The 16536-nt window shown below is 49.3% G+C and overlaps 1 protein-coding gene and 1 pseudogene across 3 annotated transcripts in view; one reads left to right on the top strand and one right to left on the bottom strand.

Moving 5' to 3' along the window:
- Positions 1–15959, bottom strand: part of NAT10 (N-acetyltransferase 10) — a 35866-nt gene extending 19907 nt beyond the window's left edge. The window contains exons 1-11 of one of the 2 annotated variants that reach the window (XM_079787069.1): positions 15804–15959; positions 13390–13511; positions 12454–12545; positions 9587–9758; positions 8164–8286; positions 6444–6505; positions 4561–4675; positions 4364–4471; positions 3899–4032; positions 2645–2738; positions 2400–2498 (exon numbers count right to left, since the gene is read on the bottom strand). In XM_079787069.1, coding sequence (XP_079643195.1) covers positions 2400–2498; positions 2645–2738; positions 3899–4032; positions 4364–4471; positions 4561–4675; positions 6444–6505; positions 8164–8286; positions 9587–9758; positions 12454–12545; positions 13390–13497 — 1107 coding nt within the window. In that variant the 5' untranslated portion in view covers positions 13498–13511; positions 15804–15959. Of the gene's footprint in view, positions 1–2399; positions 2499–2644; positions 2739–3898; positions 4033–4363; positions 4472–4560; positions 4676–6443; positions 6506–8163; positions 8287–9586; positions 9759–12453; positions 12546–13389; positions 13512–15174; positions 15194–15803 lie in introns of those variants that run through there. The other variant, XM_079787070.1, reaches the window with a different exon arrangement.
- LOC307109941 (large ribosomal subunit protein eL34-like) lies at positions 11975–12414 on the top strand (annotated as a pseudogene). Its single transcript has one exon. The product of its transcript is annotated as a large ribosomal subunit protein eL34-like (transcript).
- Positions 15960–16536: the final 577 nt, after the last annotated feature.

Here is a 16536-nt window from a genome sequence, read left to right as displayed (position 1 = left end):
GGCAAACTTAAACAGCTGTAAACACCCAGCATTTGTGAGGACTTGGGGAAACAAAAACTAAAAAAAAAAATCCTGGTGCCTTAGCCAGTTTGGCTCAGTGGATAGATAGGCCTGCGGACTAAAGGGTCCCGGGTTCAATTCACATCAAGGGCACATGCCCAGGTTACAGGCTCGATCCCCGGTGGGGGGGCTGCAGGAGGCAACCGATCAATGATTCTCTCATCATTGATGTTTCTATCTCTCTCTGCCTTCCCTTCCTCTCTGAAATCAATAAAAAAATATTTTCTTAACAAGCCTGGTAAAGAAGAATTTGGCAAAATCCAAGAAAGCTGGAAAGCTACATATCCCTTAAAACCCAACAATTCCACTTCTAGAAACATAAATAAACTGCAGTGTATACACACAGTGTTTAACATCAACCAGATCTACAAGCTTCCATCTAGACAAATCTTAAAAACAAATGTTGAGTAAAAAAAGGCAAGCTGAAAAAGGACAAGTATAGCATGTTACCATTTATGGATACATAATTATGTAGTAAAGTATAAACACTTGAATTGAAAGGAAACACACCAATCTCAGAATAGAGTTACTATGGGGCGAGACAGAAGGGAATGGGAGGGGGAGAGTACAAGAGGGACGTCAACTATGTCTGTGATGTTTTAGATCTTTATAACAAAAATATAAATAGCTTTTAAAATATGAAACAAACAGGAAAACGTCAACATTTCTTAAGCCTGATTGCCGGGCATCTGAGTGTTATGTTGGTCTGTGTTTTTCTGTGCGTCTGAGGTATTTCATTACAAGTAACATTCCATAACTGCTTTGCTCGAAGTTGACGGGTCAGGGAGGCAGTGACCCCACTCATGTCTAATAGCAGGATACACATCCCCAATGGGGCCCCATGCCTTGGATTCTTAAAGGCAGAAAGCAGTACCCTAGAGGCGGCACAGCAGACTTTAACCTAATATTCTATGTGGGTTGGTTTTTTGGTTTTTGGTTTTGTTTTGTTTGTTTTTTTCAATTTCTAGCACAAAGGAGGAGGCCTCAAAGGGATGTAAATGGAGCCTCATTCTGTGTTTAAACTCCAGTCTGGAGACAAAGGTGATTTAAAATCCAAGGACCAGCCGAAACCGGTTTGGCTCAGTGGATGGAGCGTCGGCCTGCGGACTTAGGGGTCCCGGGTTCGATTCCGGTCAAGGGCATGTACCTTGGTTGCGGGCACATCCCCAGTAGGGGGTGTGCAAGAGGCAGCTGATCGATGTTTCTCTCTCATCGATGTTTCTTTGCCTGTCCTCCACCCCAACATCAGTCTTCCCTCCTCTCAGCTGAGGGAATCAGGCAAAATGGGAAGAAAAGTACAGAATGAGATTCTAGAAAGAGACCTTCTAAGAAAAAATTAAGATCCTTAGGTAAAAGGCAGAAACACTTAACATCACTTATAATCTGGATTCTGATAAAAAGGCATGCCAGCCCTAGCCGGTTTGGCTCAATGGATAGAGTGTTGGCCTGCGGACTGAAGGGTCCCAGGTTCAATTCCGGCCAAGGGCACATGCCTGGGTTGCAGTCTTGATTCCCAGTAGGGGGTGTGCAAGAGGCAGCCAATCAATGATTCTCTCTCATCATTGATGTTTCTATCTCCCTCTCCCTTCCTCACTAAAATCAGTAAAATATGTTTTTAAAAAAAAAAAAGGGGGGGGGGGGGGCATGCCTCCTTCACGGGCATAGCTCCCTAACAGGCAGCAAGGTCAAGGGCATACACTGCCAAGTTAGCCTGCCCGCTTCCCACCCACCCAACCCCAGCGATAACCAAAGAACCTCCTCCACCAGCGGCCTGTGGGCCTCCATCCCTTCTGCAAGCCAGTCACACTGATGCTTCTCTACGATTTAACACAACTGCGGCCTTCGGACAAGTGCCGACCATTCAGGCTTGCAAAGCCCTGGAGACTTATACAGCTTTCAGTGAAACGGTTTAAAAGGGAAAAGAGGCCACTCACTAAGACTCAGTCCATTTGTGAAAAGTTCTTTTTCTTTGAAATGGTGAGGTTACTGTTCGTTACTGACGCACCATTTCAAAATCTGCTGTAACTAAGCAAAATTAGAACTGTTGTCAGAACAATTGTACTTCTCTTAGCAGATTAGCATACTCTCAGTCCCACTTACTCCACTTTCATGGGTCAAAACTGCAACTTTCCAATCTGGCTACATACATACGTTAGTTTGTTTGACTGTTTTTCTTTAGAAGAGGCTGAAAATCTGGAACAGGTTTACCCTAAAACAACAACCGTCTAAAAGACATGCAATTACACAGGACATAAAGTGACTGTACCAGAAAACACCTTGGAGCGTTGAACACCAGCAGGACACTCCCCCACACAGCAGAGTTGGGGAGCGAGCCTCACCTGAACGGTCTGCCTGTGTTCTCGGAATACATTCACTCTGATCACTGCTTTGTTGAATTCGGGATTTAAAGACTGAATAATCTCATAATCCAGATGCTCCTGATGGGGAAGAGTGAAACCAGTGACAAGCGTCAGAAACAAGCTTTAGAAATGGAATAGTAAGAAAACAAGCATGCATTCTAAAGACTTCCCCTGGATTTAAACTCAGCACTCAACCAAAAGTATCTCTTAGCCTGACTTCCTACCTGATATTGTAGTGCATCAAATCCTTTAAATACAAACTCAAACAGAGTGTGGAGGTTATCAGGGCTTGGGGAGGTAACAAAGATATTGGAGTACCTATTGAACAAAAGAAGAAGACATTTAAGTAATTAAGAAATCTAAGAACTGTTTAGGGAACTTAAGAAAAAAGGAACACATTTTTGTTTGCCCAAGTCACACAGGTAATAACCAAACAATGATGGGAGGAGGGGTTGGGGAGTAGGAAGAGGGGTGAGAATCAGGAGAATAAGTAAAGCAACTCCGGACATGAGGATTTTTCCCTCCCAAACGAAGGACAGCACTAACAGCTTGAAGGCAGCATGTCCTGCAATTAGCTACTGACACGTGAAAACGCACTAAGAGGCGCTGTGGGGACCATCCCTCAGAGCGCAGAGCCGGCACGCTGCTCCCGTCCTGTGCCCGGGCCCGAGAGGGACGGCACCACACTGACCACGAGCTGTGCTGAGCGCGCTGCAAACTGTGAGGCCAGAGCGCTGCACCGGCACTCAGCCGAGGCCGCAGCACACCTACGGGTGTCCTGAGGCTGTACAGGTGCTCACAACTAAGGGCCGGCTGGTACCCTGGGAGCAGCAAGAACAAAGGACTCGGAGCTGAGTTCAGCCCAGGCTGCTGGCTCTGACTTGCTCAGGATCTCAGTCACTGGGACGTTCCTCCATCTATACAACGCTCAGAGCGACTGGGAGCACCACGGAAGATGGCGAGTATCGGAGAACACCGGCTCCTAGGTCCACTGCTTATGTCTGTGAAGTCGGAAGCAGGTACTCTGCTGGCCGCTGCATGGATCTCCCACTCAGGGCAGAAGACAGAAGTAACATCACATGCAAGGCAGCTCCTCAGAAGCAAACAAGATCTTCTATTGATCAAAATTATTAAAACGTCAAACTTGTACTTTTCTCAGTCAGCAAAGCTGGTCGTACACATTCTCATATCCTGGGAATTTTAGTTTCTCACCAGCATTTCTTTGCTTTTGTGTTTGCTCAACTTTAAAGTGACCACAGAGGCCCTGGAGTGTCTGTGTCTGCCTGCACATGTGTGTTTGCACCTCTAAGAGTCGGGGAATGTGCTGCTGTTTCTAGACAGGAACTCAACCCCCAAAGAAATCACCAGGAGCCTGCTCAGCCCCAGAACAGCCTCCCAGCCCGCTGAGCCCTACCTAATCCGCACACTGCTCCCCCAGAGCCCAGAGTTCCTAAAGATGGGGACTCGGGCCCTCTTACCCAAAAGCCACTGCCCCAGCAATAGCCAATCCCAGGGCGGCAGATTTTCCCCTCCCTCGGGCAGCCGTGAGTGCAACGGTACTCCTCAGGGTCTTTTCAGAGATCCCCTCGATGAATTTCAGGACAGCTTTGGCCTGTGGAAAGACATGCATTAGGTGAGCTCTGAGAAAGGCTGAGTTCCAGCCATCTACCCCCATCCCCTGGAGAAATCAGGCTGATGCCAAGGCCAAATAAAAGGGGGCAGTTCTCACAGGCCTGAACTGTTCCTGGGGGTACAGGGACAAAGTAATCCTGGACTTCTGTTGTGAACCCAGACAAGACAGAAAGCCCTGCTGAGTCTGAGCAAGAGAAAACGCCTTCCCCAGGGAGGATCCAAGCTTTGACTTGGCGTGTTGCTTTCTGCACGTTACAGTTACCCCTCTGTGCTATGTATTCTGGGACAGGGAACGCCTGAATGCCACTCACCTGGTCTAGGGTCCTGCAGCAGTCCACCAACACGCCCACAGGCTGCGTGTCCTGCAAGCTCTCCTTCAGCTCCTTCAGCTCCAGATCAGAAGGACCGAGACTCTCATCCTAGCAGAGAAGAGAAGGTTTGCCACTGCCACGGGAGAGTTTGACAGACAAGGCAGCCTCCCCAGATTCTCGGACCCAGGCCTACTCACCGGGGCCTGGGGAGGGAGGGCCTCAATGCTGGCCGCGTGGGAGGAGATGGGCAGGATGTTGAGCTGGTCATCAATGACGAGACACTTCTTACAGGAGGCCAGAGAAAGAATAAACCTGAGGAGCAAAACCACCACCGTGAGGTGTTGGGGGGAGAGGACAATGTCTACACAGCAAAGTGTGGCTAATCATCTGGCCCCACGTCTCTGAGGAGCCAGAGAAAGTCAAAACCCAGTCGGAGAGCAATGGGAGAGCTCCTCTCCAGGGCACCTGAACAGACTTCTTTTTTTTTCTAATTGATTTCGGAGAGGGAGAGAGAGAAACATTGATCAGCTGCCCCTGCATGCCCCCGGGGATTGAGCCTGCAACCTAGCCATGTACCTGGCTGGGATCAACTGACAACCCTTCGGCCCAACCCACTGAGCCACACCAGCCAGGGCCTGAACAGGCTTCATGCAACAGAGAAAGCCAAGAACTCTCGAGAGGCTGCTTACAAGCATTCCTCTGTGCACAGCCGCCACTGTTCCCTGTGCCCTTCCCACATCCCCCTCACCCTTTAGCACTATGATGTCTCCGGACTCCCTTAAATGGGGACCTCCAAACCCACCCGCCATGTGCTCACCGCTCACACAGAGAAACATGCACAAATGGATTTACCTGCTGTCACAGGAAGAAAGGATAAAGGAAAGGGAAGACAGGAAAGCTCCCTTAAGAAACAGAACATAAACAGTCTTGCATGTAGGAAAACATGTGTTTGGCTATGAACTTGAAACTCTCCCACAGATGCAAGAAAAAGGCCTCACGCTGCGTTCGTTCACAGGCTTCGGGGAGCACAGCGTAACTTCCTGTCCTGCTCCAGGAGTCAGGCTCAGAGAGGCCCCAGGGCTCAAGGCCAGGATTGCTCACCCTCAGCACCACTGACATTTTAGACCAGATCACTCTTTGTTGCTCTGTGGCTTTTAAGCTGTTGAGCAGATCCCTGGCCTTTACCCACTAGATACCAGTAGCACCCTCTACCACACCCCCTCCCGCAAGACATGACAATCAAAATGGCTCCAGGCGTTGCCAAATCCCCCGGTGCCCAACGGCTCCGCTGAGAACTACTGCTCGGGGCCACCGCTTCTCAAGGTGCCTCAGGAGCTGCTAACTGGAGATCCCTGAAAAAGGGCCCCGTGGCCAAATAAACGTGGGGAAGCATCCGTTCAACACCCGCTGCTGCTGCAGGACTTTCCGAGGCTACAACAGGCTAATGTGACTCTTCATAGAGGAGCAGTGATAGCATTCCCCAGACACACTGGGCCACACAACCCTTTTGTCAGAAGGTCCCCCTTAAAACACTAGAGTTCGCCCTGGCCGGTTTGGCTCAGTGGATACAGCCTCAGCCTGTCCCGGACTCGATTCTGGTCAAGGGCACATGCCCCGATTGCAGGCTCGATCCCCAGTTGGGGGCGTGCAAGAGGCAACCAATCAATGATTCTCTCTCATCATTGATGTTTCTAACTCTCTCTCCCTCTCCCTTCCTCTCTGAAATCAATAAAAATTTTAAAAAAACAACAACACTAGTGTTCTGCAAAATGCATTTCGGGAAACAGTGACCCAGACAAATCACCCCTCTGACAGATGAGTTAGCTGAGAGCCGGAGAGGGAGGCGGACTTGGTGAGGGCCGGGAGCGAGACAGAATCCAGGCCTCCTGGCCCAGCTTCCCACTCGCTTGCACTGCTTTCTGTTAGTTTCACAGCTGCTGCTGTCCAAGGTCTCACCATTTGGGCTCCGGTACTACCTCCCATCAGACAGAAGCACAACTCTCAGTTGGGTCCAAGATAAAACATCCCTCCCATGGTGGCTCCCCACAATAAAGGCCTGAGAAATATGCTACAGACCTACCTCTCATTAAATCTTCCCACCACGTCCTGATGAGCCTCAGTCCTGTATCTTGAATGCACGTCCTAGAAGAGAACATCCATTAACAGAGGCATCCACAGAGGGCCGAGGCGCAGGGTCCACAGGGAAGAAGTTCCATGGAGCAGCCCTGGGAGAAAGGAGGCGCCAGCGATGCTGCTGGAAACCAAACCCACTTCTCCATAACCCGCTGCGCTGAACTGGCCAAATGCTCTGCTGGAACTGGGATCAGACACCAAGCGCCATGCTCCTTATCCCTCACCTCATCTCTGACTTTGTCCACATTTTATCCAGCATCAAAAAATGTATCCATTCGTTCACTAAAAAAAAATACATACCAACAACGCCAGCCATGACAGACATGCTGGGCACACGCTAGTGTTTAGTAAAGCATGACCTCTGTTCTGGAGCCTACAGCCCCATGATTAGAGGGAGACAAATGAGCAAACAGATACAAGTTTTGGCAAACGCTACAAATGAGCAAACAGGGCGCGATGATAGCAAAAGGGGGCGGGGGAGACTACTTAACGGGGTAGAAAGGGAAGGGCCCGAGGTGATAAGCAGGCAGCCAAGTAAGAGAGGGAGGAAGAACAAACCAACTGCTGTGGGCACAGAGTCACTTGTTCATTCACAAATATCTAATGAGTGCTTACTAACGACCAGGCACTCTTCCAGGGAGAAAACGAAGGCCCTGCTCTTATGCAGTTTAAAGACTAGCACAGGAGCTGTAAAATGCTTTAAAGCAGTGGTCGGCAAACTACGGCTCGCGAGCCGTGGTTTACCGCTCTGTTGACTAATGAGTTTGCCGACCAATGCTTTAAAGAGAAAGAATGCAGGTTAAAGGAGTAACTGACAAAACCCCCTACTCTCAACAGGCTGTGAGAAGAGACCACACTGAGGAGGTGATATTCGGCAGGGACCTGAAGGAAGCGAGGAAGAGAGCCATGCAGACATTCGCCTGGGAACAACAAATGCGAAGGCCAGGCGGTGAGAGTGTGCTGGGCATGTCTGAGGACTTTCAAGGAGGCCAGAGGGGCTATAGTGACAAGTAAGGGCGGAGGAGTGGTGACAGGAAGCAGGTACTAAGATCTGAGCAAAGTCCATTTCACCGGATGAATGCAGCTCACAAAACCCTGAGGCCAATCCTACACCATTTCAGAACAGCTGGGCAGTGGACAGGACTCCAAACCTGCTGTTCGGAACACCCACGTGACATCCGATGAGACGTATCCCCACTCCTGACCATGTCCTCTGCTTTGGGAGTAAACTACCCCTCCCAGAGTCCAAGTTCTTGCTAACGTGGGAGTGAAAATGGTCCTTCATTCTCCATTAGGATAAGGGCCAGTGAAGAACTCTGTGCACAGCCCCCTTTTTTGCAATACACAGATTTAGGCACTGGCACGAGTCTCTGCGATTACTATTTCAGAAATTTAACTCCATGACAGCTGCACTGCCTCTGAATCTCACTGGAATAGAATTTGCAAATGCCCAGCAGCAAATGCAAAATTCAGAGATTCCTAGGCACACTCAGGGCCGCTGACATTTCGCTGCAGTGCCTTCCTCATTAGCTGAGTCCAAGAGCTCCCAGCCCAGAGACCGTGCTGGCCGCTCACTGGAGTTGCTCAACAGGAATTCTTCAAAGTGGTCTACAGTAAAAACAACTGATTTGAGCCCTCCACAATGAAGTTACAAAACAGACACTTACCATGGTCATCGTGTATAACTGCTTGAGTGAATTCATGGTCCGTAGGAGGATAACCACCAGCCCACCACCTTCCACTGTTTCTACAGTCCTGGCCAGCAGGTTTGGAGTTAAAGCTTCAAAATCCTGGAAGAAAGAGATTTTAGAAAGGGCTGGCCATGCAGAGTACCCACACGGGAGCTTACCCAAGGGCCAGGTGCTGAAGTAAAAGGAGGCTTCAGAGTACAAGCTCGAGACCACACCCCTCACCCAACTCACCGGACACACACACACACAAATACCTTTACCCTTACTTAGGGGTACCACAGAAAGCCCAGCCCTGGAGAATAGGGGTACCTGGTTTTACATGTCAAAAGTGTTTCTAATCATCTCTGATAACATGCATTCTGGACAGTCACCCTCTAGTCTTCACTGATTCAAACTTGAATTTCAGAAACATCTCACATTCATTTTCTGATATGTTTATAGATGGAAACTGTAACTGACAAAATTCAACTGCACCACATGGGGGAGCCATTGCTTAAAGGAGCCATAGTCACTGCCACTGGTAAGTGTAACAGTGGTGAGCTTAACAACACTCCCTATGGGTCAGTAATGAAGAGTATGAGGCAAAATGCTTTTTCCTGCCTCCAAGGTGGGATGCAAGCCAGCAGTGGGTGGCACAACCCAATGGAAGGCAGAGGGAGAAAAATTAGAACTTCTAGTCATGATTTTCTTAATTTATATGTTGTAAGGTCTGCTTTACAATGTATGTAATCATAATTGTACATGTAAATACATACCAAAATGTGGGGATTTGTGCTTAAATGTCTTTTTTTGTGCGTGAATCAAAGAATAAAACAAAGACCATGAGAGCTCAAAACAAAGACAAATGTGAAACAGTCTATTAACTTGCCAGACAAAATAATACATACCAGTGAAGAAATTCACTGGATAGTTTGGGGGGTGGGGAGGTGAGAGTGAGGAGAGTTTAAGGACTTGAAGGGGCAGGAGAGTGTTGGTGGGGTTATGCCAGTCAGGCACTCTGGACAGGACATGAGTGCACAGGTCTGTACACAGTTGGTTAAAACAAGTCCAACCTGCCACCAAAGTTTTCAGTTATTTCCAATCAAGACCTGGGGTCCTGGGGTCACTTGAAGGTCACAGCGCTTTCTTCATCAGCTTTGGCCTGTTGGGCTCAGTTGTGACAGAACATCACTGCCAGTGTTGGTATCACCAGCCAAGTGCCCCTTTAAGTAGGAACTGTTCTCTTAATACGGGATGAATTATCGTTTGTTTGAAAGTGGTCAAGTGTTCCGCTGATAATACTTGGGAGAGGAGGGCTCATGTGAATCTTCTCTCTTGCTGCCCACTGCTCTCCTGGGGAACCAGACAGCCCAGCACCCCCCAATGCTGACTCCAGGCCAGGCCGGAGGATGGCACCCACCTGGAGAACACACATGCCGAAGGTATTGCCCAGGATCTTGTGCGTCTCATTGTAGTAGCAGTAGCGAATGTTCGTGGCGGCGACAAAGAGTTCAAAGGGGTCGTCTTGCTTTATGTTCAGTGTTCCGTTCTTTATTTTTTTCTGTAGCTGACGCATTCTTTTCTTCCGGTGACTGCAATCACCCCCCATCCCATGAGAGCCAGTTAACCAGAGGGGCTAGAGAACTGGGAGCGCATGATCACCTGCTTAGACCCTCAGAGCCGGGAGGGAACCTGGAAAGTGTAGGGCTGATCCCCTCCCCTGAAAGGTGAAGAAAACCAGAGCGGCGCTGGAGCAGAGTGGTTTAGAAGCTGGGCTTCGGAGGGAGACAGAGGCAAGCCTGTGTGTGAACTCTGCCATCCTGCTCTGTCACTTTAAAAGAAGGGTGAGGAGAGTACCTAAACCTCTTTTGGCCAGAGCCAGAGCTTGAAACCAACCTCAGTGGCCTCGTTACCTTGGTCTCAAGCCACTGCTTCAGCTCCAGGGCGCCCTCCCCAGAACACCTGGGAAAGGCGTGGTGATGGCAGGTTGGTTTACTCAGCTTTCCTAAAGGAATCCATCACTCCCTTCCCACACTGTGGGACCGAGTCCCCAAGCGGTTCTAACCTAGGACAACACTGCCAGGGTGACAGGCACTGCAAGAGGAGACGGGGCTGCGGGACCGGGGAAAAGCTCCAGGAAGGAGGCAGCCCTGCGAGGTGGGAGCACTCGCGAGGTGATGACAGAGGCAGCCGTGGCCCGGAGCAGCGGAGGAGCAGGGCGAAGGCAGGAAGTCCCACCACAGCAGAGAGCAGCCAGAGCTGGAGATACGACCGGAGAGTCAGCATCAGAGCCAAACGCACTTGGGAATAAAGGAAGAGGCCCGAGGACAGAACCACACATGCGAGCTGGGCTCAGCATAGGAGAAAACACCATCACAGGGAAGAGAAGAGCGCAGGAAGGTGGTCCGAGGAAGAAAGGGAGGGCATTTCTGAGGCTGTCTGCCAAGCGACAGCATTCTGCACCCCGGGCTCCTCCACACACAGAGATGTCGGTAGAACGGCCACGTTTCTGCTGGGAAACCGACCCGCCTCCCCTGGCTCAGTGGCTGGGGGAAGAGGGGTCTTTCCACAAGAATTAGGGAGAAAGACTGATTTCTACATATAAACCTCAAGTGTGTGTCTGCAAGAGGGACAACAGAAAACAGAAAGCTGCCCTGGACAGTGTGGCTCAGTTGGTTGAGCACTGTCCCATGCACCAAGAGGTTTGCAGGTTCAATTCCCAGTCAGGCCACAGGCCCAGGTTTCAGGCTTGATTCCTAGTAGGGGACATGCAGGAGGCAGCCAATCAATGTTTCTCTCTCTCCCTCTCCCTTCCTCTCTCTCTCTAAAATCAATAAAAACATTTTTTTTTTAAAGAAAGAACACAGAAAGCTGAGCTAAAGTGGGGAAAAACAGAGCAGACATGCAGAGATGAGAGGATGAGCAGAGACTGGGAGCATTGTGGATCGACAGCCCGAAGCAGAGCTGAAGTCTCATCCCCTGAGGGACATGAACTGTCCCCTATTCTCCAATACACTCCCTTTGTGCCTAAGTGTGTTTGTGCTGGAGGTCTGCTATTTACAGCCCCAAGTCTTAAGTTCACAGCTTCAAAGAAATAAGATTAGCCAGTACAATGTCAAATACAGCAGTAAACTAGTGAAGGAAGAGCTCTGAAAAGAAGAAAAAAGAGGAAGGAACGTTATCGCATTGGGCATCAGGTCATCAATGATATCCAAGAGCACAATTTGATCACAAGGGTGGCCAGGAAGGGCAAAAGGCTTCTGTTTCAAGATGTTTGGCAATAAGAATGAGAAAAAATGCTAAACTGAGGGATAAAGCTGGGTATGTAGCTTTTTTTTTTTTTTTTTTTTTTTTTTTAATAATGGAGAAAGCTGAGCATGTTTGACAGGAAAAATGAGAAAGTTTCAAAGGGGTATAGAGTGTCCAGGAGAGGAAATCAAGTGCAGGCCCTGGAGCAGTTTGAGAAGAGATCCAGAGTAGACCAAGGGTTTGCTTTAAACATGGGATGAGGGACAGCCTCAGAGACCAAAGGGAAGGAAGAGGGACAGGGAAAATTTGAGGTAAGAAAAGGCAATTAGGGGGCTTGCATTAAATGAGCTTAGGAAAGTAGGAAGAAAAATCACGTGCAGAAAGCAAGGATCTGCGTTGGGGACTTAAAAAGCATGAAAATGATTTGAAACTTATTGTCAGCAATGAAGGAAGACACCAGCCCTAGTATTGTCTCCAGTTGGAAATGTCCTCAGAGACAGCACCTCCACTAACAATCCCAGAAAAACTCAAGAAATCACTTTCTGCTCTTCCAGGGACGGTGACTTCAGGTATTCACCATGGTCCAGCATTTGACATACCGTTGGAAGCTGTCCTACAATACAGCCTCTAACAAAACTAGGCTGTCCCGAACCCCTGGTAAAACAATTGTTTACTTTACACCAAGAAGGTTGGGAAAGCACCAAAATCTGCATGTGGTATGTGCCAAGCCAACTTCGCGGGGTTTATGCTGTGAGACCTACAGTTCTAATGAGGTTGTCTAAAACGAAAAAACATGTCAGCAGGGCCTACGGTGGATCCACATGTGCTAAATGTGTCCGTGACAGGTTCAAGCGTGCTTTCCTTACTGAGGAGCAGAAAATCGCTGTGAAAGTGTTGAAGGCACAAGCAGAGTCAGAAAGCTAAATCAATTTTAAAAATGAAGCTTTTTTGAGTAATAGAAAGAAAAATAATTTCCCGGCACTTAACTAAGGAGCAGGAATCGTAAGTAGCATGGGGCACGCAAAGGGCCGAGCTTACCTGCTAAACCCCAGCTCTTTCTTGTAACACCACAGCACCGAAGGCCGAGCCTTCACGGTTGCTTTGGACAACATGTGATGGAGTATGACCACCTGCCAAAGGAAAAAGTCACAGAATCTCAGAACCAGAAGAGACCTTTGAGTCTGCCAGGCCAAGACCTCATTGGACAGATGTGGAAACTAAACTGAGGGCCAGGGAAGTGCCCAAAGTCACAAGGCAAGTAGGGCTCCAGATGGGACTAGAAGCCACACACCCTCACCCTTGTGCTCAGCACACCACTCAAGGCATCGAAAGTTGTTAACCTGCCTGCTAATAATTCTAACTACAGAGTATTTATCACCTACAAATAAATAAAGGAAGATTTCCCAGTTGGCATTTTTACTTAAAGAAAACCAGTCAAGCCCCTAGCCGGTTTGGCTCAGTGGACAGAGCATTGGCCTGCGGACGGAAGGGTCCCGGGTTTGACTGCAGTTAAGGGCACATGCCTGGGTTGCAGGCTCGATCCCCAGTTGGGGGCATGCAGGAGGCAACCGATCAATGATTCTCTATCATTGATGTTTATATCTCTCTCTCCCTCTCCCTTCCTCTCTAAAACCAATCAAGCTGGACCTGTTTGGCTCAGTGGTTGAGCATCAACCTATGAACCAAGAGGTCACGGTTCGATTTTCAGTCAAGTCACATGCCCGGGTTGCGGGCTTGATCCCCAGTAGGAGGTGTGCAGGAGGCAGCCAATCAATGATTGTCTTTCATCATTGATGTTTCTATCTCTATCCTTCCACCTTCCTCTCTGAAATCAATAAAAAATATATTTTTTTAAAGAAAGCAGAAAACCAGGCAAGGGACCTTCATGTCGTTGTGTGCTAAAACCCGAGGGCTGTAACATGCTGACTCTTTGGGACTGCACACAGTCAGTCAGAAGCATGTACCAGGTCTTACCTGATCTTTTCCTCGATCTCCAACCACAACAAAGAGAGACCTTTGCCGCTCAGCTACCCCATTCTCTATGAGAATCCGGATTCGGTTATCTACTTTCTTCCGATGCATGGTGAATACTATCACTAAAACAGAAAGGAAGGAAGCACACTGACATGAGCACCAGATTCTGGGTGAGGAACATTAGCTGCTGCCTCCTGTGAGGCCAGGGACTGTACTAGGCACATTTATAGGTAACACCTTAGCCCTCAAACAGCTCTCTAGGGAAGACATCACCCTCATTTTTTAAAATTAGGAAACTGAGGCTTGGGAGGTGAAGAAAATGTTCCCTCAACATGGGAAGTCAACAGGAAAGCTATAATTCACAAATATATGGAGGAGTATTTTAAAAAGTCAGAAACAATGTTCAAAAAAAATAGTGACTATCTATATAATAAAAGCCTAAGCGACCATTACGGCAGAACGACCAGAACGACTGGTCGCTATGATGTGCACTGACCACCAGGGGGAAGACGCTCAACACAGGAGCTGCCCCTTGGTGGACAGTACACTCCCACAGGGGGAGCGCCGCTCAGCCAGAGCTGGGCTCACGGATGGTGAGCACAGCGGTGGTGGCAGGAGCCTTTCCCACTGCCTCCGTGGCAATGGTAAGGAGCAGCGAGCCGAGCAGTAAGGAGCAGCGAATAGGCGGGCAGTAAGGAGCGAGGGGTCCCAGACTGTGAGAGGGTGCAGGCCGGGCTGAGGGACCCCACCCCCAACCCCGCTCCAGTGCACGAATTTCATGCACCAGGCCTCTAGTACTATATAATGGTATATCTATGGGATATAATAAAGCAGTTTTCAATAAAACTTTCTCAAAATCTAATGATTATCTACAAATATGAATATAGATGCTCATGAGAGAATAACATGGCAGGATTAAGTATAATACTGGGCTTTTTATGCATATACATAATACATAGAGGGGCAAAAAATGCCTGGCCAGCGTAGTTCAGTGGTTGAACCAAGAGGTCACGGTTGGATTCCCAGTTAGGGCACAGGTCCAGGGTTGCTGCTGAAGGCTTGACCAGTGGGAGGCATGCAGGAGGCAGCCGATCAATGATTCTTATCATTCATGTTTCTATCTCTCTCCCCCTCTCCTTTCCTCTCTGAAATAAACAAATAAAAGTATTATTTTTAAAAAAGAGAGGGGAAAAAAAAAAGACTGGAAGAAAACACCAAAATATAAAGTAGTTATTTCTAGATTTGAGATTGTTCTTATTTTGTTCTTTTTTTTAGGGGGGGGGGGGGGGGGATTTTGCTTTTTAAAATTCACATGCCGGGCAGACCTCAAAAGTTATTGCAATTACATATAATATCACATAATTACCATAATAAATACACCAAAGAAACATCAGATATGTTAATTGCATTTATAACATGAAATTTTAAATGTTACTTAGAAACTCCAGTGTCTGCTACATTCTAAATGTAAAGCTCATTAACTGAACCTTAGCCATGCCTTTACTGTTCTTGTAATTCCCCAATCCAAATATAGAATATAGCAGTTCTATTTTACTATAAACACTACGTCACAATCAGTGGTTCCCGTTTTATAAGGATAGGAGCAAGTATCCCAAGGAAGAAAAGCTATGGAGACAGGACTCACAGTCAGGTCTGCCTGACTGGGAGCCTGGTCATTCCAGTTTTTTCTAACCTGCCCATCTTGACGGCTGTGTTGCGGGCCACAGAAAGACCCATTATAATCCATCAATAACAGTTAGTGGGACTGCTGTTGGCTCTAGTTACCTGGCAGGCCCAGAATAGTACCAAAGTCTTGACTTCTGATTCAAGTCCTAGATTACTGTTGCCATGAAAGGCTTAATGGACGGGGAAGGCCTTGAAGGAGGAAAAGGGTGATTATTTTTCATTCACTCATCTGTCGTCTAACAAATACACATAGCATCCATATGCCAGGCACCCTTCAAGGTGCACTAGGAAACAAAACGAAGTCCTGAATGTGACTGCTGCATACGGAGTATAAAATGAATGAGCGCCGTCAGGCAGCTAAGAGTGTGGGAGGATCTGGACTCAGATTGCCTCAGTTCATCGCCCTGCGCGGCCCCCAGGTCCGTCAGTACGGGCTTCCGGTACTGCGGGCGAGTCCGCGGAAGGCGACAGGGCTGTCACCCACCCCGTCACCTCACTCCCCCAGCTAGAGGTCCCCAGAGGGTGGAGATGGAGCCAGGCACCCCCCGAGAGCGCTCGAGTGGCGGCCTATCGGGGAAGAGGCTCCTGTCATCCAGCAGCGCCCGGCGGGGCGGCAGCCGGCGTGGGCCGGGCACGGGCACGGAAGCAGAGCTTCGTCTTCGAGCCGGTCTCCTCCGGCCCCGGGACACCGGCCTCGGCACCCAAGCCCAGCCACCCCGGAGAAGTACCTGCGTGCCGAGTCAGGCGGATTCCAACTAGCAGCCAAGCGGAAGCACGTGGAGGAGGACGTGCTCCCGAGCACCTTCCGAGGATGGCGCGGGGACTGCCCCCAGCGGACGCCGGACGCCGCCTCCTGCGTTCGCCCGGCTCCGCGACGCGCCCGGCCCCGCCCCGCCCCGCCGGCGCTGGGAGGCGGCGCGTGCCCGAGGGGGCCTTTCTCAGCCCGGTCCCTGCGTGATGACGTCAAGACCCGGGAGGCGGAGCTTCCACGTTTGTCGCGACCGCGGCTTTTACTTCTGCGGGTGGTGGCTATGGTGCAGCATGTAACTTGCCCCTCTTCGTATCGAAATGGAGATCTAGCCGGGCAGCTCGGGTGCCGGGTAGGTCCGGGACACCACGTGGTAAGTAGTGCAGGGTTTTCGATGTTAGCCTGATGATGCGAGGCGTTCCTGGTTTCAGGAATGTGCGTCCTTTTACCGACCCTCCTAAGTACCTTACTATTTTACTGTGGCAAGATGAGGAAACTCGATCAGCAGACCTGTTTCATTCATCTCACTTAAGCAGCACACCCAGTCGGACCTCGTAGTCTGGAATTTTTATACCCATTGCGGCCGCAGGTTCCCTCCAGGCCCACGGCCGTCTGACGCTGGCGCTCTTCTGAGAGCTTTTACTGTCCCCGTGCAGCTCCCATAACTCGCCTAAGCACACGGCCACAAGGTCACCCATACGTTGTCTTTGGAC

The sequence above is a fragment of the Cnephaeus nilssonii genome, assembly GCF_951640355.1.
Source record: "Cnephaeus nilssonii genome assembly, chromosome: 13".
NCBI lineage: Eukaryota > Metazoa > Chordata > Mammalia > Chiroptera > Vespertilionidae > Cnephaeus > Cnephaeus nilssonii.
Note: the sequence above shows the minus strand (reverse complement) of the source record. Positions and strands in the feature narration are given on the sequence as shown.